Source organism: Narcine bancroftii, chromosome 4 (genome assembly GCF_036971445.1).
Source record: "Narcine bancroftii isolate sNarBan1 chromosome 4, sNarBan1.hap1, whole genome shotgun sequence".
Classification (NCBI taxonomy): domain Eukaryota; kingdom Metazoa; phylum Chordata; class Chondrichthyes; order Torpediniformes; family Narcinidae; genus Narcine; species Narcine bancroftii.
In genome coordinates, this window is record NC_091472.1 from 176,843,068 (window position 1) to 176,869,114 (window position 26,047).

Genomic DNA, 26,047 nt, shown 5'->3' on the forward strand with positions numbered 1-26,047 from the left:
CGCATCTTTAATTAACCCTTTCTCTTCATATAAAATGACAAACTGTAATGGAGGATTTAGACCAGCTTATGCAAGAAGGGATGCAGTTGCATCAGAAAACAATCTAAATTCCACCATGGGGCCCAGGGATGCAGTTGTCTTTTGCTGGTCGCAGACTGTCAGGAGACCTTGAAGATAATTAAATCATTTATTCAAAGAGATAAGCTATGAATAAACAATTTTTTGGGTAATATAAACCATGGTCCACTGCTGAAGTGAAGCCTCTCTGAGGGGTGGAAACGTCTCTCAGCAAGAAGAAGAACTTCTAGAGTCCAGCTAATGTCCTGGTCGGGGGAGGTGGAAAAGCTGCTACCAGCACCCCGACAACCATCCTCACAATACTCCAAATGTGACCACACCAATGCTTATACAACTTTACTACAACTCCTATACTATGGTCATTGCCTCGCTTCAGCAGTTGGGACCAGTCCTGGCTTTGATAAGTATAATTGGGAAGGGCTTGCATATTGTAGTTTGAATAAACTGAAGGGCTCTCGGTGTGCATGTCTGTTTTCTTTCTGTTTTCTTTCTGTAGCTCAAACACTGACCAATCTAAAACAAACAAAATAAGAGGTACACAAACTGGCTGTGTATTCCTGATATTTTCTATCATCATTTTTGTATTTTTATTGATGGTTACACTATGATTATTTAAGTAATCAAATGTGTATGCTTCTGCATTGATTGGTGATCCTTTGTTCAATAACAAAATTATATCACAAACCAATTAAATTTGCTTTTCTTGTATTTAAGGGATTGCTGTGCTCTTCATTTTCCTTTACAAGCACATCAAGGAGGACAACAACTTCACTGAACTGAGCCTTTTTTCTGCCTAGTTCCATTGATTTCCACCCAGTCCGTAGCCCTCCATTCCTCTCCCATCTACGTAGCTGACTGAAATGTTACAATTGAACCCACATTCACCACTTTAGTTGGCAACCCGTTCTACACTCCACCACTTTGAGTAAACATTTACACTTTCATCCTCAATCCATGTCCTCTGGTTTGTACCTTACCTACCCTCAGCAGAAAATACCTACCTATATTTACTCTGCCTACCCCCTCAATTTTAAATACTTGTATCAAATCTCCCTTCTTTCTTCTACACTCTAGGACAGGGGTGTCAAACTCAAATTCACGGAGGGCCAAAATTAAAAACTTGGACTAAGTCGTGGGCCGAACTAAATATTTATTGAAAATTTTCAACAACATCTGCATGTTTTCTCTTCTTTCAACATGTGTAATATTAAACTTTTTCTTATTAAAATAAATGTTTAATAATAGTTTTGGTTAAACTCTTTCCAGAAGAAGCATTAACAAATGAGAAATAAAATATTCAATAAATAATATTTCTCTATAGCCTTTAAGCTCCTTTCAAATGTATTTTTTTTCACAAGACAACCAGTCAAAAAAATAACAACTTGCTTCAATGAAAATCCAATCTTTCAACTATGAACAGTCCAAAGTTAACCAAAGAAAATATGAATCCAAGCTTCACTTGCTACACTGTGATTTACTCTGATGCACCTGGGTCTAAACCAGATACTTGGCATCTCTTCTTAGATGCAAGTTCATCAAACTCTGGGGTCAGAGTTTGCCTCCCACCTGTCTTGAAAGGTCCTGTTTCATTTGGCCATTTTTCGTAAGGGGTTTATTACACGTGAGTTGGGCGACAGGTCGCAGATGCTAATGAAAGGAAAGAGAGGAGGTGGGGGCGATTAGCGGGCTGACGGGCCGGCGCCAACGCATTTGCAAAGCATTCTGGGCTTTGTAGTATTAGCTGTGCATGCGCTATACTGGCGCGGCGGCAGCGGGCCAGCTCTAATACATATTTGATATGATCTTGCAGGCCAAGTATAATTATATCACGGGCCAAATTTGGCCCGCGGGCCTGAGTTTGACATGTGTGCTCAAGGAAATAAAGTCCTAACCTGTTTCCCTTTAACTCGTTCCTGAAGTTCAGGCAACATCCTAGTAAATCCTCTCTGCACTCTTTCAATCTTATTGATATCTTTCCTGTAGTCAGATGACCAAAGCTACACACAATACTCCAAATGTGACCACACCAATGCTTATACAACTTTACAATAACTCCTATACTGAGGCCAATATGCCAAAAGCTCTTTACAATCCTACCTACCTGTGAATTATGTATCTGTATTCCCAGATTCCTTTGTTCTATCACACTCCTCAGAATCCCACCAATTACTGTGTATGTTGTTTTTGTATGCCACTCTTCAGACTTGCCTGCATTAAATCCCATCCGCCATTTTTCAAGTTAGTCTCGATCCTTCTGCAAGCTTTGAAAATTGTCCACAACACCTCCAATCTTAGTGTCATCCGCAAACTTGCTGATCCAATTTACCACATTATCATTACCACATTAGATGACAAACAACAATAGTCTCAGCACAAATCTGAGGCACACCACTAGTCACAGGCCTCCAGTCTGAGAAGCTATCATCCACCAGTATCCTCTGGTTCATTATTGGTAAATCTTCTCTGGTCCTTTCCAAGGTCTCTCCTAAACTCAAGGGTTCAGATATGAATATAATACACCAGCTGACATCTGAACCTACACGTGTGTACCTGCTGAAGGTCTGAAATGGAGCTAATTCTATCAGTGTAATTAAATATTAGATTTTAAAAAGCTGTTTTAAGTCATGACAGTAAATCATTTAATCATGAATTCAACATGTTGCCTGTTATAGAACAAAGCTGCAGAAAGCTGAGAAAATAATTTGGCTGCCCTAGATGTAGAGGTTTACAATGAACCATTTCAGTTGAGATGGGAAGGAAAAGTTGTCATAATCAATATTTATTTGGAGTATGCAATTGTAGTCACCCCCATATAGAAAGTATGTGGAGGGTCTGGAGAGGGGACAGAAAAGATTCACAGGAATGCTGCCTGAATTGAAGCGTACGAGTCTCAAGGAGAGAATGGTCCAACTCCCTGGAGCTTTGGACATTGAGGGGACTCGAGACAGGTTTATAAAATTATAGTCAGAATCAAAATCTTTATCCCTGAATAAAAATTACACTGGTAATATTGTTGTACACATGTCCCATGACTGAAAAATAATTATTAATTATTTGTCCCAAAGCACAATTTATATCAATGTTAGTTTGTGAAATGCCTTTGGAAGTCAGTCAGTAACCATGTTAATTCCATTACCTCATTGAATCTCTGTCACTTCAATAATGAGCTCAATTGTTAATCAAATAGATTTTGTGCTGAATATCAGTTATTAGGCCATTTTAAAAAAAAAAATGATTTAATTTATTTTCCAGATTATTGACTCTGCCTTCAAGGCTCTAATGCTCAGACAACTTGCCTATCATTTCAATGCCATTCTGTAACACTGCAGTGCTCAAGCTCTGCAGAAAAGCCTGCATGTTCGAGAACGAACTGACCAGAAGCTCTGCAGTTTCAATCTTTGCTTGCTTTGGCCACCTACAATCCATCCCATCTCAGATATACTTTTCTACTTTTAGTATTAGCAATGTTCAAAAATATAGCCGTTCTATTTATATATTTTTATCTAACCCAAAACAATTCTCTCCACCTCATTGATTGACATTTTTCAGTTCCCTCTTCCCCAGTGGAGATGAACAGAGTAAAATCCCTGGTATCTGACACCTATGGGGATTGGTATATGCCGGATAAGTGAATTTGCCAGTTGCTTGAAATGGTGTTTTGCTCAATTGGCAAACTAACCGCTAGGGGTGCCAATTTTAAGCTTTCATAGTTTCACCCATTTCATCAATTTTGTTGCTTGAGCCTACTTGGATAACATGGATTTTACTGGAACTCTCTTCTGCATCTCTTTCTGACTGTAAGAGGCGCGTCAGGCAATTTCTGCCAATAGTGAATCTGTCTGCCTTAGGCAGGCAAAAGCAAATCTGCGTAATACGACATTGCTTTATTACATGGCCATAAATTAATTCTTGAATCTTAGTGTCCCAGACAATATCTGCTTCTTCAGGATTACTTTATGATTTTATCTTCTTTTCATTTGCTGACCACCCATGTATGAAAAAAAACACATGTTCATCACAAAAAAAGCTCAAGTTCCCTTTAAACTTCAGTATCAACCAACTTTCACACTCCCTCTTTGGCCCCTTTAATTCGTGTTTATAGATGTTCTCTTGAATTTTAAATATTTGAATTAATTTGAAAAGGTTTATTCTTAGATTGTTTTCCTGTTTTTTTTTGGTGAGAAATACATAACGCAGGTTAAAAGTTATGCTGAAGTGGAGCTGAACAGGGTCTCTCTGCCAGCTTTGGAAAAGGCTAGGGTGATATGTTCCACACCATGGCAATGCCTTAGACATGGCCAAATGAGTAATCAGACTAAAGACTGTGATATTGGCTCACTATTTTTCTCTCTCTCCATCAGCAGATCAGAATTACACATCACACTTCTTTACCACCCTCTAAATTCTCCACTCAGCCAACCTTGCCTCAACCTACACTAACTTGGCATAGAATAACTGAAGACCCTGCTAGGGCTGAGGCCATTTTATGAATCCCCCTTTACCTCCTTTCCACTAATTTGATCTATCCCACATATCAAAGATATCATCATTCTAATTCATTGCTCACCCTCTCTTGCCTTTTTTTTTAATCTTTCCCCTTCTTTTACAAGTATTAGGTTCCTGGTTCTCCCTTTGTTTAAGCCTGTCCTCGATTTAGATACTTTGCATATGTTTCATGGGCCTTCATGTATCAGCAGCTGACTGATCTTAGTTACTGCATTTCATGCATTCACATAACCAGCATTTGAAATTCATCCATCACTGCTTTTATATCACCATATACAGCACAGAACAGGCCAGTTTGGCCCTACTAGTCCATGCCAGAACAAATCCCCACCCTCCTAGTCCCACTGACCAGCACCTGGTCCATACCCCTCCAATCCTCTCCCCTCCATGTAATTATCCAGTCTTTCCTTAAATGTAAATAATTTTGTTCTCCAAGTTTCTCTTATTTTTGAAGCATTCTCAAGGTTAGTATCATTTTGGCATATTAATTTCTGACGACTAGATAATTTTCCTATGGGCTTATTAATAAGTTTGTTAATCGTTTTAGTTGTTTGGTCTGTTGAAGTCCAACGTTAATCTTTAACGAGCCTCCTCCTACACCAGAATTGCTGGCGATACTTCAGAAATCTGAAGCGACTCCTCCTGTTATGTTTACATGACCATGTGCAAAGTGTGATTTCTATACTAATTAACCAAAAGATTCAAACTTCTTTAGATGCTTTTGTTGCGTGCTCCATAGTTGTGGAATCTTTTATTGCTGGACTTAGACTTTTGAATAGTGTTGATAGTTGTGAAGTGGGCCACAATTTCTCGCTATTGGTACATATTCAACTGTAAAATTCATACTTTCAGAGTAGCTAAAAAGAAATACACATTCACTGCTTTTCATGAAGCAGGGCAATGAGATTTATCAATAGGTTTGTTAATAGTTAACTTCAATTTCATTGACAAAAAGCACTTTGTTATCAGCTACTTTGTTCAATATATTCAAGAAATAGAAACCTGCACTTTAGTTTTATGAAATAGATGTAAATTTAATTCAAAATCATGCCAGTTCTGAAATTTTTTTATTTTGGCCAATTTTCATTCAGCGAAAGGTGTTCGTTGATGAACCAGAGCAACCCCTTAACTTTTCATGGTTTATTTTGCTTTAATTTTTATATATTGTTGAGGTAATTTGCAGCAGCTTATTAATACAGCTTAAAAAGAATTTATTGAAGTGTTTGGCCAACAAGCTGGAAATGACCTCATTTTAGTTAAAATGTCTTCAGAATAATGCCATTTATTAGGTACATATGTTTACAGATGCTGCTTTATTAATTTAGATTAAGATCTATTTTAAAACAAATATATATTGATCATTGTCCATACACTTAAAAAGGAAACGAGATGTAATAAATTTCTTGAAATCCCACAAATAAGTTGAATAAGTGAAAATCTGTGGTGTTTAATCCAGTCACAGATGTGGCATTTTTTTGTGGGCAGCACCACCTACTAGCATAATGTTTTAAAACATGGCGGAAATTATTATTCTTCACGATGTACGTTGGTTCGCCAACGTGAGATCCCATCTGTGCATGCGCAGCCATTTTACATCTGTTGACTTGCGAGGAGCAGCACGTGTTTTTTGGTGTGGGATCAAAACGTGCTGAATCAGTTGGGAATCATAGGAGAGCGACCCTAAAAAAAAAAGCCCTAAATTAGTGGGCCTGCAGGAGCAGAAGCCTGATGGAGATTACAGGAGTGCGATCCACAAAAATGGAATCAAACCCCTGAACGAGCCCTCCAAGGAAGGAGGGGAGCGGTAAAATTTCCAGGACTGCTGGTGGGAGGTTCCCGGGTCCCGATGAAGGGAAGTCCCAATGTCGCCCTCCGGAGGTCGAGGTGTACCAGAAAAGGCTCAGGACAACCAGTGGGAGGTTCCCGAGTCCTGAAGAGGGGCAGGGGCAGAGGCAAGGAGGCAAGAGTCCAAGGAGTAAGGCCTCCAAGAGGAGCCCCCGTAATGCTTTGTTAGCACCAAAAATCCAGCGGGCCTGCCAGGGTGCAGTGTCCAGCTGAGGAGGAGCAAGACTGATCTAGCAGGCAGCAGTAGCCAGTTGAAGGTGGGACCCAATGCTGGCTGCACTGACCTAGCTTCGTGGAAGTTGGGGTCCAAGTCTGGCTGCACCAACCTGGTTTCATGGAAATCAGGGCCTCAAAAAGTAAGCAGTGATACGTTATGCCACGACATGAGCTGAGCTGCATGAGACGATTGGACCTCAGTTTTTCGCGTGGCAGTGAAGGGGAGTACCCCGTATGAGAGCAGGTAGGACCCGAGTCAAACCTAACACATTGTATAGCAAAGCCGCCCACTCGACAGGTGAAAACGACAACCAGTAAAAGCCTTAAGAAGAGTGTGGTCTCTGCACGACGGGCAAGAGAGCAGAGGCCTCGACCAGCAACGAAATTGTTAGTTGTCTGGATAAATTGGAGGAACTGGTGACTGCCATGGTGAGTAAGTTTCGTATGCCATCAGAGCAGGGGGAGGACATTTATGATTATGCATGGGAAGGTGGTGAAGGGCTGGTGATGGAGGCTGAGTCACCCAAATCCCCATACACTGCTCAGGCCAGCCAGGAGAAGAATATACCAACTATTGCCGTGAAGTTTGCAGTATCGAGGGGTACCGGCCAGCCACTAGAGGATGTTATTGTGGGGTCTATAACATACATGGTATTGAATGCTTTTCAGGAGATGGTACAAGATGAATCCATCAAGAAGAACCCCTGCCCTGTTAACTGCTCTCTGTTGGGGGTGCCCAAGGTAAACCCCGCGATATAGGACAATTTGAAGGTTCCCACAAGAGCAAAGGACATGAAATTGCAAAAATTACAGGGGTCACTGGTTAAAGGTATCACTGCATTCACACAAACGTTCACACGATTTATCGGAGACCCAACAATGTACTGGGGCTGTTATCCCATGCAGACTATGAACTGAATCGCTTCAGGAAGGAGCTGATCAAGTCTGACCTAAATGTAAGATATTGTAGCGGTAGCTACAAAAAATGAGACTCACAACCACCATGTTGGATGTTTCAACGATCATTTCATTCAAAACTTGCGTGCGCTCCTTTAAGGGGAGCATGAGCTCTGCCTCCCCCCCAGCAGGCAGTAACATCATCACAGCTGTCTGAGGCGCGTGCTATATTCAAATCACGAGGCAAGAAGGTCCCCCGACGGCGCCATCTTCTCATGACTGCCCTGCTGGTGCAGCTATACAAGTGGGGCCAGTTTGCCACGAGTATGTGCGCCACCACAATATGCTTGTTTGTGCAGACCATCTAACCCTGTAACAAAATTTCTATTTGGCGACAATCTCAGCAAACAGATGAAAGATTTGAATGAGCAGCAGACGGCAGTGACCGACATGGTCAGAGGTCCAAGAGCACAAGCAAGATTACCTGTTATGTTTCAGCCCTATCACAGATATGCAGGGGAATTTAAGCAGGTTATCCAAGGCAGTTTCCCACTCCAAGAGGCTACAGCCAGCAGGTCTTTTTTAGGGCAATGCCCTCAATGGAGACAGTGGTAGCAGAATTTTCCTGCTCAAAGTACTTCATGGAGGTGGGCCCAGAATGCACCAGCCCGCAGGCAAGGCGGGTCGAGGAATTGAACGCTACGCAATTATAGTCGAGTACTCTTGATAATTACAAGGCTTTAAAGATTGGTGGTCAATTAGTGCTATTCTTTGATAGATGGTGTAATATTACCATTGATGCTTCTATTTGGCAGACAGTGAAGGGGTGTAAAATCAAATTTGATCCACAGAAAACCCCTTCAATAAGGAGGTAGGGTCTATATACATATATACGCAGACCGCAACTGACAGAGGCTATACATGCTGATATCATGGCGTTAAAAAAGAAAAACGTTATTGAATGTTGTAGCCATGAAAAACACGAGTTTGTATCAAACATCTTCACATGACCCAAAAGAAGTGGCGGCATTAGAGAGATACTGAATCTATCAGATCTCAATGAATATGTCTTTTGCAGGCATTTTAAAACTCGATAAAACATCGAGTCCACGCTGCTGAAGATCCAGCTGCGCTGGATGGGTCACGTCTCCAGAATGGAGGACCATCGCCTTCCCAAGATCGTGTTATATGGCGAGCTCTCCACTGGCCACCGTGACAGAGGTGCACGAAAGAAAAGGTACAAGGACTGCCTAAAGAAATCTCTTGGTGCCTGCCACATTGACCACCGCCAGTGGGCTGATAACGCCTCAAACCGTGCATCTTGGCGCCTCACAGTTTGGCGGGCAGCAACCTCCTTTGAAGAAGACCGCAGAGCCCACCTCACTGACAAAAGGCAAAGGAGGAAAAACCCAACACTCAACCCCAACCAACCAATTTTCCCCTGCAACCGCTGCAACCGTGTCTGCCTGTCCCGCATCGGACTTGTCAGCCACAAACGAGCCTGCAGCTGACGTGGACTTTTTACCCCCTCCATAAATCTTCGTCCGCGAAGCCAAGCCAAAGAAGAAGAAAACTGATAACATATATTGTGTTGCCTATGTTACGCAAGGACTATTACATGACCTCAATAGATTTGCAAGACGCATTCTATTCGGTCGTGTTCTGCCCACAGTACAGGAAGTTCTTGAAATTTATCTGGAATGGAGAGCTATGGCAGTATAAGGTTTTGCCAAATGGTCTGAGCTCAGCACCCTGGGCACTTACCCAAGTTACTGAAGCTAATGTTTTCTAGGCTCAGGAAATGGCAGATTTATCAATGGCAGATCGTTCGAGGAAACAAAAAGGGCAGTAGCAGCCATCTTAAGCCACGTGGTGTTTCTTATACATCCCAAGAAATCAGTGTTGGTGCCTACTAAGAGGTTAAAATTCCTCAGCTTTATTATTTGTATGGAAGACATGAAAGTTACCCAGAGGATAAAGTGGCAGAAATTAGGACAGCCTGCAGAGAGCTCATAACAATGTCGTCCCTCCATAAGAAAGGTGGCCAGGTTCATTGGGAAACTGGTGGTGGCTTTCCCGGCGGTAAAACATGGTCTGCTAAATTATAGGTTCCTGGAAAGGGACAAAAGCCAGGGGACACTGACAGGCCCATGAGGCTAACTAGTGAGGCCAAATCCAACCTGGTATGGTGGATCAACCATATTCTGCGGGCTTAAGTGAGGATTGAGCTCAGAAAGGTGAATCTGGAGATCAGGTCAGACACTAGTGGCAAAGGGTGGGGAGCCACAAATCCAAAGGACTCTACTGGAGGTAGATGGACGAACATAGAGCTCAGGGAGGCCTCTAAATCAGGCATCAATTATTTGGAAATGCTAGCGGGGTTTCTCGCACTAAAATCTTTCTGTGTGAGGGAAGCTGATATTCATGTACTGCTAAGGTTAGATAACACTTCAGCAGTAACCTACCTCAATAATATGGGAGGTCTCAAATCTCCTTCCTGTAACAAGTTGGCCACTGAGACTTGGCACTGGTGCATCCAAAGAAACATTTGGGTTACTGCCACCTACCTGCCAGGTCAGATTAACACACAGGACCTGATGTCCAGAAAATTCAATGATAGCACTGAGTGGACTCTGGGTAAGAAATATTTTAAACTGCTATCAGACACCTTTGGCATGCTGGAGATAGATTTGTTTGCATCCAGGCTTAATGGCCTGAAGGTTCGTGTCCTGGCTGCTGGATCCCCAAGCAGAGGCCATTGATGCCTTTAGCCTTTTCCTTGGTGGCGAAGTGTCTGGATAAGATACAGGAAGACAGTGCCTCAGGTTTGCTGGTAGTACCAAATTGGGCTTCCCGATGTTAGTTTCCCATACTCCTTAGGCTTATTGGTGGGAAGTCCATTGTTATTCATGAAAAGCAGAGGTCTGCTAATCCATTGTCTCACTTATGTCTGTTAAGTTGCAGGTTTGGAGAGCGAGGATCGACAAATGCTCTGCAGCCTAGAACTCTGACAATCCTGTAGGCATCTTGGAGAAAGTCTACTCAGAAACAGTACACCTCGTATGTTGGGAAATGGAAAAAGTACTGTGCACAAATCGGACTGAATGAACAGTCAGAGGCATACTGAGCTTTCTAACCAATTATGTTCTACGTGGAGGGGGCCAGCGACATAGCGGTGAATACAGCAAAGAGTTCACTGGCTGTTTTCTTGACATTCCAAGACTGAGCATGAGATGATGAACCATCCCCTAATCAAAAGATTTATGAAAGAAATGTTTCATTTGATTCCTCCAGTACCCCAATATAAGGATATTTGGGATGCAAATATTGTTTTGGACTATCTAAGGCGACTGTCACCAACTTCCATTTTGGATTTACGTAGCTTGTCCCATAAGCTGATAATGCTAGTGGCCTTGACATTGGCCCATAGGGCACAAACTTTGTCTCACATTTAAATGGACTATATTCGTTGGGAGGAGGACTGTGTAAGCATTCAAGTCACAGATATTTTGAAACATAACAGGCAAGTGTGAATTGGGACAAAATTTTCATTGAATGCATATGGAGAAGATGAAAGATTGTGTGTTGGATTGTTTAAAAACATTAGACTAAATGAGAAATACCTCTTTATAAGAAACTACATCAGCGGGCTATCCCCCAGACACTGGGCAGATGTCTGCGGGAGGTCATGAGTGGCTGGAGTGGATATTTCTCAGTTTGGGTCCCATTCAACTAGAGTGGCAGCGACTTCAACAGCCAGTAGGGCCGAGGTCCCTATATGGGATATCCTTCGCCAGGTGGGATGGAGTAATGAGAGAACCTTTATAGGTTCTACAATAAACCTTTAAACTCAAACAGATAGAGTTTCATGGCTTCCATCCTACACGCAGCAGATTGAATAAGGCTACAGAAGGGGGACCCACTGACTGATTATGGTCTGTCGGACCACCTGAAGGGGATAAACTACTGAGCTACAAACTCATGTTGGCGAACCAACATACATTGTGAAGAATAATGAGGAGTTTAACGAGCACTTACCTGTGCAAAGTTTGATGATCATTATTCGAGTAATGGGAGTTGGTGAGTCAACGTGCCCACCTTTCCCTCCCCTCTTTTTGCTTGTTTATGGATAAAGATGTTTTGGTTGCAATAAATATGTTCAGTCACAGGTTCATGTTATGGTCGAAGTTCATTCAGCTTACCTCATTTAGGTTCAGTGGATTCTCCTCTCTGGACTGTTAAGGAATGGCTGCACATGCGCGGATGAGATTTCACGTTGACGCACCAACTCCCCATTGCTCAAATAATAATCATCAAACTTTGCACAGGTAAGTGCTCGTTTAATGTTCCATTTTACACTGAATAGGACTACAGTAAAAAAATCAGCAATCTTTTGTGCTTATTATGGTAAAATTAACGATAGTTGCAGTCTGTGAAAATATTAGATTTAAAGGAGGGGGATTCATCCCATTTTCAAAAAACCACCTTGCATGGAAAACAAATGCAATGGTGCAGACTCACAGCCATACTTATCGTGAACATATCCTGGTATGAGATAGATTGCCATATCATGTTTATGAAGTCATTTTCCCAGTTCTGAACATCACCTGCCAAGTAGTTATTGAGAATTCGATTGCAGACATGAGCCAGTCCTAGAAAGTTTTTCATTTTTTCAACTTCCATTTCAACGCCCCCAGTCATCAGCACGGCATTGTACAATCTGCCCTACTCTGTACTTAGCCAGAAGAGCCCAGAAAGGAACATCCACATTTAAAATCTCACTGAACATTTTCATCCTCTTTCTTTGATATTTTTCTGATCAAAAGATTTTTCACTTTCAATAGATGGGATTGATTTATTTTGGATTGTGGTGGAATATTATTAAATAAGGTCCACTCAAATGCACACTTTTCTGATATATTCCTTCTCCTTATTCTCATGATGCAAGGGCAAAAAAAATGAATTAATTACATTTTCAGATTTATTTCATTGAAATTTCCAACTATGATTAGTATTAATTTCAGACTTGATAAACATGTTTTTAAATTTATTTACAGGATATAAGCAGTCTGGGAAATGCCACGATTTATTGCCTTTTCACCATCATTTACCACTCTTGATAAGATGGCGTTGAACCACTTCAATACATGTCATCATAAGGTTATGAACACTTGACTTACACATACCCCTAAATGTGAACAAGCTCCTATGGCATTTTTCAAATTTCTCAAGTCTGAAATATGTTCAATCCAACAGGGCAGCAGAACTAGTTTTCTCTCACTCTCTCTCCATTTTTAATAATTCTTCTTTCTTATAAATCTTATGCACATTTGATGCCATTCAGTGCAATACTATGTGAGTGATTTTTGTGAATTTTCCAACTTGAAAGAAAAAAATAAGTTTTGGACATCTGTATAAAAACAGAACCTGTTCAATGCCTAGGGCAGCCTATAGTTCCTCAATGTCTTTTATAACAAAAGTAGCCAGTTTGGCCACTTAGGAGGTGATCAAAACTTCCTTTACGAAAGAAAATTTGTAAACCAGATAGCGGTTAGTGCAATGTCTTTACAGTGCCAGCGATCAAGACTGGAGCGGGGTTCAAACCCCACGCTGTCTGTGAGGACTTTATACATTCTCCCCGTGTCTGCACGGGTTTTCTCCAGTGGCTCCAGTTTCCTCCCACTGTTAAAAAAACGTACCAGGAGTGTAGGTTAATGGGATGTTAACTGGGCGGTATAGACTCATGGGCTGAAATCACTATGACTGATAATAGAATTTTATTTTCTGGTTTCAACTATCCATTGCATGGTAGGATTTAAACTTGTCCCTCTGGATTATTAGTCTAGAAATTGTCAACACACTACCACAAATAAACAAAGCCTTAAATTTTCAACGTCTGGATTAAACCATGTCTCCTATCATTACGGCATTATCAAGAACCTCAGCGTTAGAACAGAAAATTGAGCAGCAAAATAGTTCCATCGAAAATGCAGATAGAGCGATTTGCTGTTGTTGAAAATGGAGTTACCTTGCGGTGGACTTGTGTGGCTCTGGCCCTCAAGTAAGTCACTGCTGGTAATTGTCCTCAACCGAATGTTAGTGAGTATACCTGTTTTAGGAGAAAAGCAATTTAAGATTATTGTCGGCCTAGAAATTGCGTATCCCATCCCAAATGCTGAAACTGAAAATAGCTGTCATCTCATGAACTTGTTTTGCTGTTAATTTACCATCACTTTTGCAAAACTATGGTATTGCTCATATCCTCTTCGCTGTTACCATAGAAACTAGCTTTGTCCTATTCATGACAGGCTTTAGTCTTCTAACGATCTAATATTAGCTTTTTGTAAGTTACTGGAAAACTAAAATGGAAACCAACTGCCAAATGGATAAACAATTCTGACTAGTGCAGCATTTAGTCTTATCGTCGAGGGATGCCTCCCCTGAAGAAGTTCTCCCATTTCACTTCACTCCTTAGTCATATCTTCTTTTAAATTTATAAAAAAGAAAGCTGAATTGGTGGACATTGTTGACTGAGCAGATCAACAGAAATAGTGACATCAATTTCAAGAAAGCTCTGTGAGGGAAACGATCAGCAAGGTTTCAATTTAAAAAAAATCAAAATTAATTCATTGGAAAGAACATAATTTACTTCTCCAAATTGATCATCATTTCTTCAGCTCATCCAATACAAATTCAATTGTGGGATAACAGTTACATACCAAAGACATAAGCTGCTTTTAGAAGCCTAATGACATAACTTTGAAGCATACGTCAATGAAGATCAAAGATTTTCAATCCACGGAATGAAACAGTGTAAAGAGATCAGAGCAGCAGCAGATGGCTTAAAGTAACAAGTGAGAAAACAAGGAAAGCAATGCTTTGATCTGAGGAGCTTCTGCTATTTTGTAAAGTGCATAAAAGTATGTTTTTCATCAGAAAGTACTGCAGTCATAATAAAACCTTTGCAGCAATTACCATTCAATTTTTTTGTAAAATTATTCATTTTTCAGGATCTGGTCATCTCTGCTGGGGCTATATTTCTTGCCCATATCTACCTGTTCTTGAACTGAGTGGCTTCCTGGAGGGCTTTAATAAACCTGCGACAGGGCAAGGTTGGCAGATTGGCAGCTTACTCTTCTATAAGATGATGATGATCTAGTAGTTTTTGTGGGACCATTACCAAGAATACTACCTTTAAAAATTTCACCTTATTATCTGAAGTTATTCTTTGCAACTACCCCAGTAGGATTCACAGAGGTCTTAAGGCAAGGATTTGTCCTCTTTTTCATTTTAATAAGTTCGCTGTTGTTCAGTTGCCTGAGTCAGGAGCTCAGTGTTAGACTGCAATGCAAGGGCAAACAAAGGAAACTGGGAGTTTCAACTTTTGAATCAAAAGTTAAACTCAGACGCTGTCAACTTTCTCAAGATCTAATAGCACTAAAATTTGGTCCTGCCTGCTACTTCCTCTGCTTGATGGTGTGCTTTAATGTTGCCACAAAACACACATGATATCCATCTATTCGTTCAACTTACCTGTGGTGCAAATTTCCATCCTTGATTGAGACTAACGGCCCACTGACCAAATTTCAACTCCCCTAGGATTATACACAATCTATGCTTGCCCATGAAGGTGAAGGGATTTTTACAGGGTCAGTACTGGGGCTCTAAATGTCATCTGTAGCCTGCCCATAGTGCATCCAAAAACACAAAAATTAGGAGCAGAAGTAATCCATGTGGTTACACGAGCCTACTCGGTCTCTCATCAAGGCATTGGTGGAGCTTCCACTTCAATGCTACATTTCCCCATTATCTCCCAATTCCCTTAACATCCAGAAATCTATGATTTGAATGAACTCAACGACTGAGCTTCCAGAGATATCCAGATAATTCCTAACATTCCCTTGGTTCTAGACTCTTCTAAGCCAATGTTATCAAGCTTCAGAAGAATTTCTAAACTCCAAAAACTAATGTTTATTCTACACAGTAGAATTATGAGGCAGATCTATCTGTAGAAACCAATCTGGTGGACCTCAATGCATCCTCGCTTTGGCGAGTGTGACATTTTTAGTTTTAAGTTCAAAACTCTAAGCAATAATACAGGCAGGGTCTCACCAAAACACTGCATAAATACAGCAAGACATTTAGGTAATTTTAGCATGAAGGCCAACATTTTATTTGCCTTTCTAACTGCTTGTAGCACTTATGTAAATTTTAGTGATTTATGTGTACTTAGTCCATTGAGCATTAACATTTTCAAATCTGTCACCATTTAAAAACCACTTTAGTTTTTTGTTTTTTTTTAATGTTAAATGGATGACCACACACATATTCCACCTGGCAACTTCTCGCAACTTGAATATAGGCATATTTGGCTTTAAGAAATTTCTGGGTTGTCCAAAGCCTGAAAGCAGGGCACGCTGCCTCAAACACTTGTATCAGAAAACAAATCACAGGGCTTTATCCCAAATTGAGAACTCTGTTCCTCCATGTGTTAAGCCAGACCACATTTATTTTCTCAGAATTACTGTGCAAAAATCTGTGCCTCCCACTATGGCAATAACCAGATTCAAACTTCTTCCTGAAAATGTACTGCTCATGAATCTACAAGAGACAAATTGAATTGATCCTACAATTTCCACAGAACAGAGACTGAAGTGAAAAATAATGCAGCATCAAACAGGCATTGGAAACAAATTTGTCACAATCACAGAATGTAAGTGTATATATTAAAATTACTGATGCAGTAGAAAGGACAGAGACAGAAGGACTACGTTCTGAGATCTTGGATTCCAAATGATTGACAGAATGCAGGCTTCAGACTATTTCTTGGCTTGGCTTCGCGGACGAAGATTTATAGAGGGGGTAAAAGTCCACGTCAGCTGCAGGCTCGTTTGTGGCTGACAAGTCTGATGCGGGACAGGCAGACACGGTTGCAGTGGAAAATTGGTTGGTTGGGGTTGGGTGTTGGGTTTTTCCTCCTTTGTCTTTTGTCAGTGAGGTGGGCTCTGCTGTCTTCTTCAAAGGAAGTTGCTGCCCACCGAACTGTGAGGCGCCAAGATGCATGGTTTGAGGCGATATCAGCCCACTGGCAGTGGTCAATGTGGCAGGCACCAAGAGATTTCTTTAGGCAGTCCTTGTACCTCTTCTTTGGTGCACCTCTGTCACGGTGGCCAGTGGAGAGCTCGCCATATAACACGATCTTGGGAAGGCGATGGTCCTCCATTCTGGAGACGTGACCCACCCAACGCAGCTGGATCTTCAGCAGCGTGGACTCAATGCTGTCGGCCTCTGCCATCTCAAGTACTTCAATGTTAGGGATGAAGTCGCTCCAATGAATGTTGAGGATGGAGCGGAGACAACAGTGGTAGAAGCGTACTAGGAGCCGTAGGTGATGCCAGTAGAGGACTAACACCCTTGAGAAAGCACCACACATGCATAAAATCCTATCAACAGTCATTTGCTCCCTGGCTTAAATGCATTAATAGACTTCAGCAGTGCTTCCCAATCTCTATCAGGGGAGCTAGTCAAGTTTATTGCCATCTTGTTATACAACTACAACCCAATGAAACAACATTCTCTGGTCCTCAGTACAAAAACATGCAGACACACACCAGACATAACACACACACACAAATAATACATATGCAGGACAAGTATTATATTTATTAAAAATAAATATTGTTTTGTACAAATGAGAGTCCTGGATGGTTAGTGTGAACAGTTCCTTTGGTTGTTCAGCATTCTCACTATGCATGGGAAGAAACTGTTCCCCAACCTGGTGGGGCTGGCTCTGATACTCCTGCATCTCTTCCCTCACACAAAGAGCTGAGGTTTATAGGTCTTTAAGGGTTGCCTCCTTTCTGCTGCATCTTTTGCTTTCAGCTCCTTCCCCTACTTTCCATGAAACTTATTGCAAGGACCAACCATTACACACACACAGTAGACTGCCATGAGTCTGAATACATGCTCTGAAGAAACCAGGCAATGGAAACATAAAATTGGCATGCCATTAGCCTGCTTCATCACATTTAGTGGAAGCACATGGATGTCATAAAGGTGAAAGTTCCATTATGGTCACATTGTTACTATAGTTAGAATGTTCCTGAGCACCTTAACAACCATGTGGAATAAAAGATAGAAGGCAAATTAAAACATACATAGCTATTTTAATCAACCACTTGTAGCAGGCACACAGCACAGTATTGCAAACCACCACAATCAGTTCACAGACTTACCTGACATATAACAAGTTAGCAGTGCTAGACACCAAAGTACAGCAAGTGGATCAGATGACCCTAAAAGCAGAGGGCACTAATGGCTCATAGCTTTAACCTGCTGGTCATGTGGACCAGCAGCTGTTCACTAATGAGCTCATTAACAGACAGGGAATAAAAGGTCTGTGTATGTCTGCAATAAACCAGTCTTGAGTTGACACACCTTTGTGTGTGTTTGCCTTTATTTAGTAGTATCTACCATAGTAGCTGCTACAAATTAGTGACCCAGAAATGAAGATTCAATGAATTTGAATTATTATGGAAAAGGAGGATGCTTCAACAGCAACAACAACAACTGCCACTGCCATGACAGTTAATGTAGTTGGGCTTCATTTGCCTCTTTTCTGGACACATCAACCTCAAATTTAGTTTTGTCTTTGGGGTATAACAGTGGAAGACACAAAATTTTGGCATGTTGTGAGTATATTGGATGTGGCCACTGCATCACGAGTAAGTGAATTTATTGCTCATCCTCCTGCAGAAGTCCAGTACACCAGGTTCCACCAGTTTCTTCTTGACACATTGCAACTTACTAGGCATGAACATGGCATGCATCTTTTGAACATGGAAGCCCTAGATGACAAGAATCCATTGGAATGAGATGCTGGCATTGTCAGATAGTCATTCCCATTGTCTGCTTTTCAAAACTTTATTTCTGTCAAAACTTCTAGCTCATGTGCCATACCCATTGGTAACATGGATTTCTACCATCCCCATGACGAAGCTCGAGAGGCTGACAGACTCTATTGTATCCAACACAAGAGTCTGCCCGAATACATCCAGTTTTTGAAGCAGAAGCATCTCCCGCATCCTACCAGCCTCCTGTATCTGCAGTCCAATGCAAGAAAGAGGAATGTGCTGATGTACATTGAGAGTGGTGTTTTTACCATTGCCACTGAGGAAAAAATGCCCATAAGTGCGTCCAGCCATGTACCTACTACAAAAAGAAATCAGGAAATGAGAGAGCCGGCTGCCAGTAGTGGCCTCGGCAGTTGGCATACATACTGGCCTATTGTATCTTCAGGATGATGTGGTTAAGCGTAAATTTCTTGTAGACACCGGTGCTGAACTTAGTTTGCTCCTGCTGACCTATTTTGAAAGGACGCATAAAAAAAAATTACTTGACCCTGCGAGTGGCAAATGGAACTGCCATTCCAAGTTTCGGCACTAGACGAGTCGCAATCTGAATATGGGGAACCACATTCCATTGGAATTGTGTCCTTGCTTCTGTCGCTCAATCCATTTTGTGTGCAGATTTTTTACGTTTCCACAACGTAATGGTCCAACCAGATCCACATGCTCATGGATTCTTGGTAGATGTAAAACGCAGAAATTTAGTTCACGCCACCACCTTTCAGACATAGCCACTGGCATGCATCAAGGGGAGAGTTTCACAGCTCGGAGTACATGCGTTACACAAGGATGCATATACTGCTCTACTCAACTAATTTCCCCATATTCTCACCCTAACTTCAATGCCTCAAGAACAGCCCATAGTGTGTCTCATTACATAGATACATCAGGTCCACCGGTCCGTGCCAGGGCTCATTGTCTGGTGCCTGATAAATTGCTGCAAGCAAAGGCAGAATTTAAAGCAATGGAAGAATTGGGTATCATTTGACACTCAAACAGCCCTTGGGCCTCACCTTTGCATATGGTACCTAAGAAGACAGGTGGATGGAGACCCTGTGGTGACTACCGTAGGCTTAATGATGTTACTACACCTGACAGATACCCAATTCCACACATACAGGATTTCACTGCCCATCTACATCATTGCTGCACATTTTCAAAGATTAATTTGGTTAAGGGATATCATCAGATACCGATTTATGAGAATGATATTCCCACGACAGCAATTATTACACCATTTGGTTTTTTTGAATTCCCCAGAATGACATTTAGCTTAAAGAATGCCACGCAAACTTTTCAGCGGCTTATGGATGCTCTAGGTAGAGATTTAGACTTTGCGTATATTTACTTGGATATCATCCTTGTAGCAACGCTGGTGGAAGCGTTCTAGGAGCCGTAGGTGGTGCCGGTAGAGGACCCATGATTCGGAGCCGAACAGGAGTGTGGGTATGACAACGGCTCTGTATACGCTTATCTTTGTGAGGTTTTTCAGTTGGTTGTTTTTCCAGACTCTTTTGTGTAGTCTTCCAAAGGCGCTATTTGCCTTGGCGAGTCTGTTGTCTATCTCATTGTCGATCCTTGCATCTGATGAAATGGTGCAGCCGAGATAGGTAAACTGGTTGACCGTTTTGAGTTTTGTGTGCCCGATGGAGATGTGGGGGGGCTGGTAGTCATGGTGGGGAGCTGGCTGATGGAGGACCTCAGTTTTCTTCAGGCTGACTTCCAGGCCAAACATTTTGGCAGTTTCCGCAAAGCAGGACGTCAAGCGCTGAAGAGCTGGCTCTGAATGGGCAACTAAAGCGTTGTCTCCGCTCCATCCTCAACATCCATTGGAGCGCTCACACCCCTAACGTCGAGGTACTCGAGATGGCAGAGGTCGACAGCATCGAGTCCACGCTGCTGAAGATCCAGCTGCGCTGGATGGGTCACGTCTCCAGAATGGAGGACCATCGCCTTCCCAAGATCGTATTATATGGCGAGCTCTCCACTGGCCACCGTGACAGAGGTGCACCAAAGAAAAGGTACAAGGACTGCCTAAAGAAATCTCTTGGTGCCTGCCACATTGACCACCGCCAGTGGGCTGATAACGCCTCAAACCGTGCATCTTGGCGCCTCACAGTTTGGCGGGCAGCAGCCTCCTTTGAAGAAGACCGCAGAGCCCACCTCACTGACAAAAGGCAAAGGAGGAAAAACCCAACACCCAACCCCAACCAACCAATTTTCCCTTGCAACCGCTGCAATCGTGTCTGCCTGTCCCGCATCGGACTGGTCAGCCACAAACGAGCCTGCAGCTGACGTGGACTTTTTTACCCCCTCCATAAATCTTCGTCCGCGAAGCCAAGCCAAAGAAAAAAAGAAAAAATCCTTGTAGCAAGTCAAAATGAACAAGATCACCGCCTGCATTTGTGCCGCCTTTTCCAACGGCTTCAAGACTTTGGTCTGACAATTAACCTTGACAAGGGTCAATTTGGAAAGTCAACCATAAAATTACAGCAGACGGCATATCTCCATTATCAGGCAAGGTAGATGACATCCATACATTCTCCAAACCTGTCACCGTCAAAGGGTTACAGAGGTTTTTGGGAATGATAAATTTTTATCACAGATTTATTCCTGGGGTTGCTGACATCCTGCGACCCCTGTTTGACATCATCTTTGCTCCAAACAAAAACATTACCTGGACCGCAGAGGCCGCATTTATGTCCGCCAAAGAGGCATTAGCCAAAGCAGCAATGCTTGCATATCCAAATACTGAAGCTGCTTTGATGCTTAGCACAGATGCCTCATGAACAGCTGTGGGTGCAGTTCTGATAATGGCCATTATCAGCCCCTTGCCTTTAGTCGTCATCTAAGACCAGCAGAAATGAAGTACAGTGCCTTTGATCGAGAACTATTAGCCCTTTATCTGGCTATAAGGCACTTTCATGATATCTTGGAAGGTCGACATTTCATCATATTCACAGACCATAAACTGCTAATTTTTGCCTTTAGCAAAATCACAGATCCTTGGTCAGCAAGACAACAACAACATTTGTCCTACATTTCAGAGTTTATTACAGACATGCATCATATTTCGGGAAAGGACAATCTGGTCACAGATGTGCTCTCTAGATCAAGTGTGTGTCACATTAAAAGTGGAGTCAACATTGCTGAACTGGCTGCGGCACAATCCGCGGATCTGGATATACAAGCTATTACTGGACTCAACATTCAACAGGTGGCACCACAAGGTAGTCCAGAACTCCTTTGTGATGTATCATTGGGCTATCCTCGACCATTGGACCCATTATCTTGGTGACAGTGTCTTTTTGATGACATTCATAATCTATCATACCCGTCCATCAGGACTTCAGTCAAAATAATGTCAAACAAGTACATGTGGCATGGGCTGAAAAAAGATGTCACGCAATGGGCACGAACATGTATATCCTGCCAATCTGCGAAAATTCAACACCACACCAAGGCACCCTTGCAGCCTTTCCCGACAATATGCAGAAGATTTGAGCATGTGCATGTGGATCTGGTTGGACCAAAGGACATGAGGTATATTCTCACAGTAGTAGACCGCTTCACGTGCTGGCCAGAGGCAATTCCATTACCAGTCAGTGATACTGAGGCATGTGCTAGAGCTTTCATCTTAAATTGGATTGCTAGATTTGGAATGCCTACACACAACTTCGGACTGTGGACCACAGTTCACTTTGGCGTTAATTTTCTTTGGCTTGTTTTTGTGATACACAGTTGCATCAAACTACTGTGTACCATCCGCAGTCCAATGGCTTGGTGGAATGTTTCCATCAACAACTTCAATCTTCACTGGCCCCAAATGGGTCGATGAACTACCTTGGGTTCTACTAGGAGTATGAATAGCTCCAAAAGAAGATCTGTCTGCATTGTCTGCAGAATTGATGTATGGTACGGTCCTTATAGTTCCAGGAGATATTCACTTCGCAAGCAATTCAGACATGGATGTCCTGCAACAACTCCACAAGGGTATTGCTAACAGCAAACCATCCTCTACCAATTGGCATGGCAAACCAAGCAACAAGTGCCCCAATCATATTAAACACTGAATTTGTATCCGTACGAAGACAGGTTACAGGGGCACCATTACTAAAACCATATGAAGGAGCATTTTGCGTGATTGAGAGATGGAGTGGTATATACATTAGACATCGGAGGGCATCCGCAGCTATTCAGCATGGACAGACTTAAACCCACCCATACAGACCCTACTTCACCAGTTCAGTGCCCTCAACCCAGGCGATGTGGACGTCTGCCTAAGTCAAGCGTATCTGGCATCTTAAGTTGCGGTGACAATTCGGGGTGGGGGGTGATGTAACAGGTACACAGCGCAGTATTGCGAACTGCCGCCGTCAGTTCAGACTTGCCTGACACATAGTGGGTTAGCAGTGCTGGGCACCAAAGTACAGCGAGTGGATCAGATGAAGCCCCTGCCTAAAGGCACGGGGTGCTAATGGCTCATAGCTTTAGCCTGCTGGTCATGTGGACCAGCAGCTGTTCACTAACGAGCTCATTAACAGGCAAGAAATAAAAGGTCTGTGTATGTCTGCAATAAACTAGTCTTGAGTTGACTCCTGTTGTGTGTTTGCCTTTATTTAGTAGCATCTACTGTAGTAGCCACTATACACTTATTTATTCCCTTGATAGAGATTGTCCATCAGAACCAGACCTGGATTGGCTAAATCCTGTTACTCTGGTGGTGGAGGCACGGCAGGTGGTAAGCCACAAGTGTTTCATGGCACAGCATGTGACTTTGAGCAGATCCTTTTTACTAGCATTTCCCTCCACCATCTTGTCATGAATAGCAGCCATCTGGCTGGTTTACAGGCAACTGCTAGGTTTGAGCACCTCCAAGCAGCCTCAAACTCCAAAGCTCATCCTAAAATCATTGTATCCATGGCCAAGTTAGCAGGTGCATTACATGGTTGACATCTGAGAGTGCTCAATAAAATATGAGCTTCTGCTGTATGGCCTAAACATTGCCTAGAATTAAAATGTTCTTCTGTGGAAGCAGAGATGAACTGTCTGATTCTGTGTGGTGATTGAGCCCACATGCACACTGAATGGCCATTATCTCCACGCAGGAGAGAATGACTTCAAATTTGACATTGCCTCCAGCCTTTCTGCCAGACTTAACAGGGAATCAAGCATTCACTTTGCGCATGCATTGACCTTGAGGTCTGCTCCTGCGGCAAAAAAAGATGTCAGGATACTTTTGTTTCACCCCCATTTCTGACGACAGCCTTAAGAAATACTGGTGAGCACTTGCACCTCCACAGGGGTCAGGTCTCATGCCTTGTCTTGTCTTGCAAGAATGAGGGTACTATGAATGGCATGCATTGTGTTTGGATGCTATGTCTGTCACATGTAAATAGTTGACTGCGTATTTAAGCTAACAATGTAAGCCATGCATCATTGCGAAGCTTATGAGTTGAATCCAAAATGTTAAAAATGGCCAGTGGGTGAGCAATGAGGGTTAGGCATGCAATCTGGTTCCGGATGATAGTAGTGGTTGCAGTGGCTTCTCCAGACCTGATGCTACCGCGACAGTTAAGTAAGGTGCTGTGCAACCATTCTTAATTGATGAATATTGGACGGTAGAGCACTGTGGAGCTGTGGAAATGTGAGAACTGCAAAGTAAGGTACAGACCTTCAGAAGAAGGCTGAGAGGCTACATGGCCTGGTCTGCTGTGGTGATCGGGCCTCTGTTGTGGGGACGAGGCTTCCAGACTTTGACGTTGTTTGCTGCTGGTGGCCGAGGAGGAAACACTGTGGCAGGTTTTGCGGGGGTGTGCTGGAGCGGGCTGCATCAAGTGGAGGTCTGTGTTCTGCGGTGGAAGTGTCAAGGAACCCGGAGCAGTCGTATCGTGTGCCTGGCCCAGAAGTTCTGGAGGTCTTGGAGAGAGGGGCCCTGCGGCAGATGGCAAGGTGGGCGAGGAGGTCGTTAGGACTCTATATCACTATTGTGCCGAAGCTTGCAGGCCCATATGGACATGTGATCTGTGTGGCGGTTCTTCACTTCAATCTACTTGACTAAGTCTACGAAAATGTAACTTGTTTCCGCTGTGACTACTGTCTAGTTTTTCATCTTTTACTGTATTGCACTGTTTTGTTTTATTCACTACGTAGATCTGTTTCAGTCTTGTGTAGTTTTTGTTTTGTTTTGTCTGGTGTAGGAATGGCGTAGTTTTATGTTGTCTACGATGCTTTTGTGTAATCCTGTGATATGTAGGTAGCATTATGGTTTGGAGGAATGTTAGCTTGTTTATTACAGTGTACTGTTTTTCATTCTGCTCTTAAATGACAATAAAGGAACCGTGTCGTGTTCTGACATACATGAAATTGATGTTATACTCAGTCCAAAGTTAGATCTAATTCCACTGAAAAATTGCTCTGTGTGAATGTAACAATTGTAATTTAAATGTAAAGAAGGATGCATTGTATATGTAATCCCATGTAGTAATTATTAACTGAAATAGTCCCTCCATTCAAATAAAGATTGATGGCATTCACAGGGATGCTAATATTAATTGAGTCATCATCAAATTATCTGTGGAATCGAGCTAAATTAACTGCTGATATTTTAGGAACAGATTTAGATTGTTAGTTATGCAATTATTCCCTACTCTTTTCATATTCCCTTCATTTGTCATTATAGTATTTATCCTCATAAGATGCAAATAATGAAAAATAATTAAAACCCATCAATTCACAACAAAAATCCTTACCTGCAAGAACAAAAATTACAGTTACTTAAAATAGTTTCAATCTAAAATATAATTTCAATTTTACAGATAAAACCAGTGATATAAAGAGAGGAGTTTAAAGTGAACTCACTCAACAGTTTTGATTGCTTTGATGCATGTCTGCATATGTGCACATTTATGGAAAGACAGATTATTGTAAGAGAAAAAGCATACGAAATTCATTGCTTTCCTTTTGAATTTTAGCAATTACAATTAAATAATTTCTATAAAAATTATTCAAGTGTCAAATACAAGAACTTCCAGTACTGACAAACCTAATGTACCTGAAACCAGGCTAGCAAAGAATAGTGTGACAGATTATTTTGTGTTTATATTGTATATAGATATGTTTTTGGGAGATAAATTGGGGCAGGTTTTTCAGTGCAGGTCCCATACAAGCACTTCAAAACAGATCTCATTTAAAATACTGGCACTCTGCTCAAGACAGGATGGCTCCTGGGGGCCTTTGCAAGAACTTTGGGGAGTGCCCAGGAGACTTAACTAATCGATTGTTGTTTTGAAAAGCAACTGATGAAAGAGATCAGAGTAGTTCAGTGCCGCAGGTTGTCTGGATTGCAGCTTGCTGTTCTAAGAGGGTCATGTCGTTTTTGCAAGCAGAGTGAGTTGAACAGGCTTTTTCTATGTGTGTGAGAGAGAGAGAGATCAGTTTTGCAGTTTTACAGACAGCAGCGCAGCTGGGACTTGTAAGATAAAACATCATGAGATGGGAATGTGTAGGGAGTTACCCTGTACAGGGCAGTAACAAGAAGGGGAGGTGTCCTTGTACTCCTGTTAGGTAAAACATCATGAGATGGGAATGTACAGGGC

At 42.1% G+C, this 26,047-nt stretch overlaps 1 protein-coding gene across 1 annotated transcript in view; it reads right to left on the reverse strand.

The window, feature by feature from the left end:
* ksr2 (kinase suppressor of ras 2) overlaps positions 1–26,047 on the reverse strand; it is a 402,678-nt gene that overhangs the window by 120,553 nt on the left and 256,078 nt on the right. Inside the window, exon 11 of the mRNA XM_069933137.1 lies at positions 13,571–13,651. Within this exon, the coding sequence (XP_069789238.1) occupies positions 13,571–13,651 (81 nt within the window). The remainder of the gene's footprint in view (positions 1–13,570; positions 13,652–26,047) is intronic.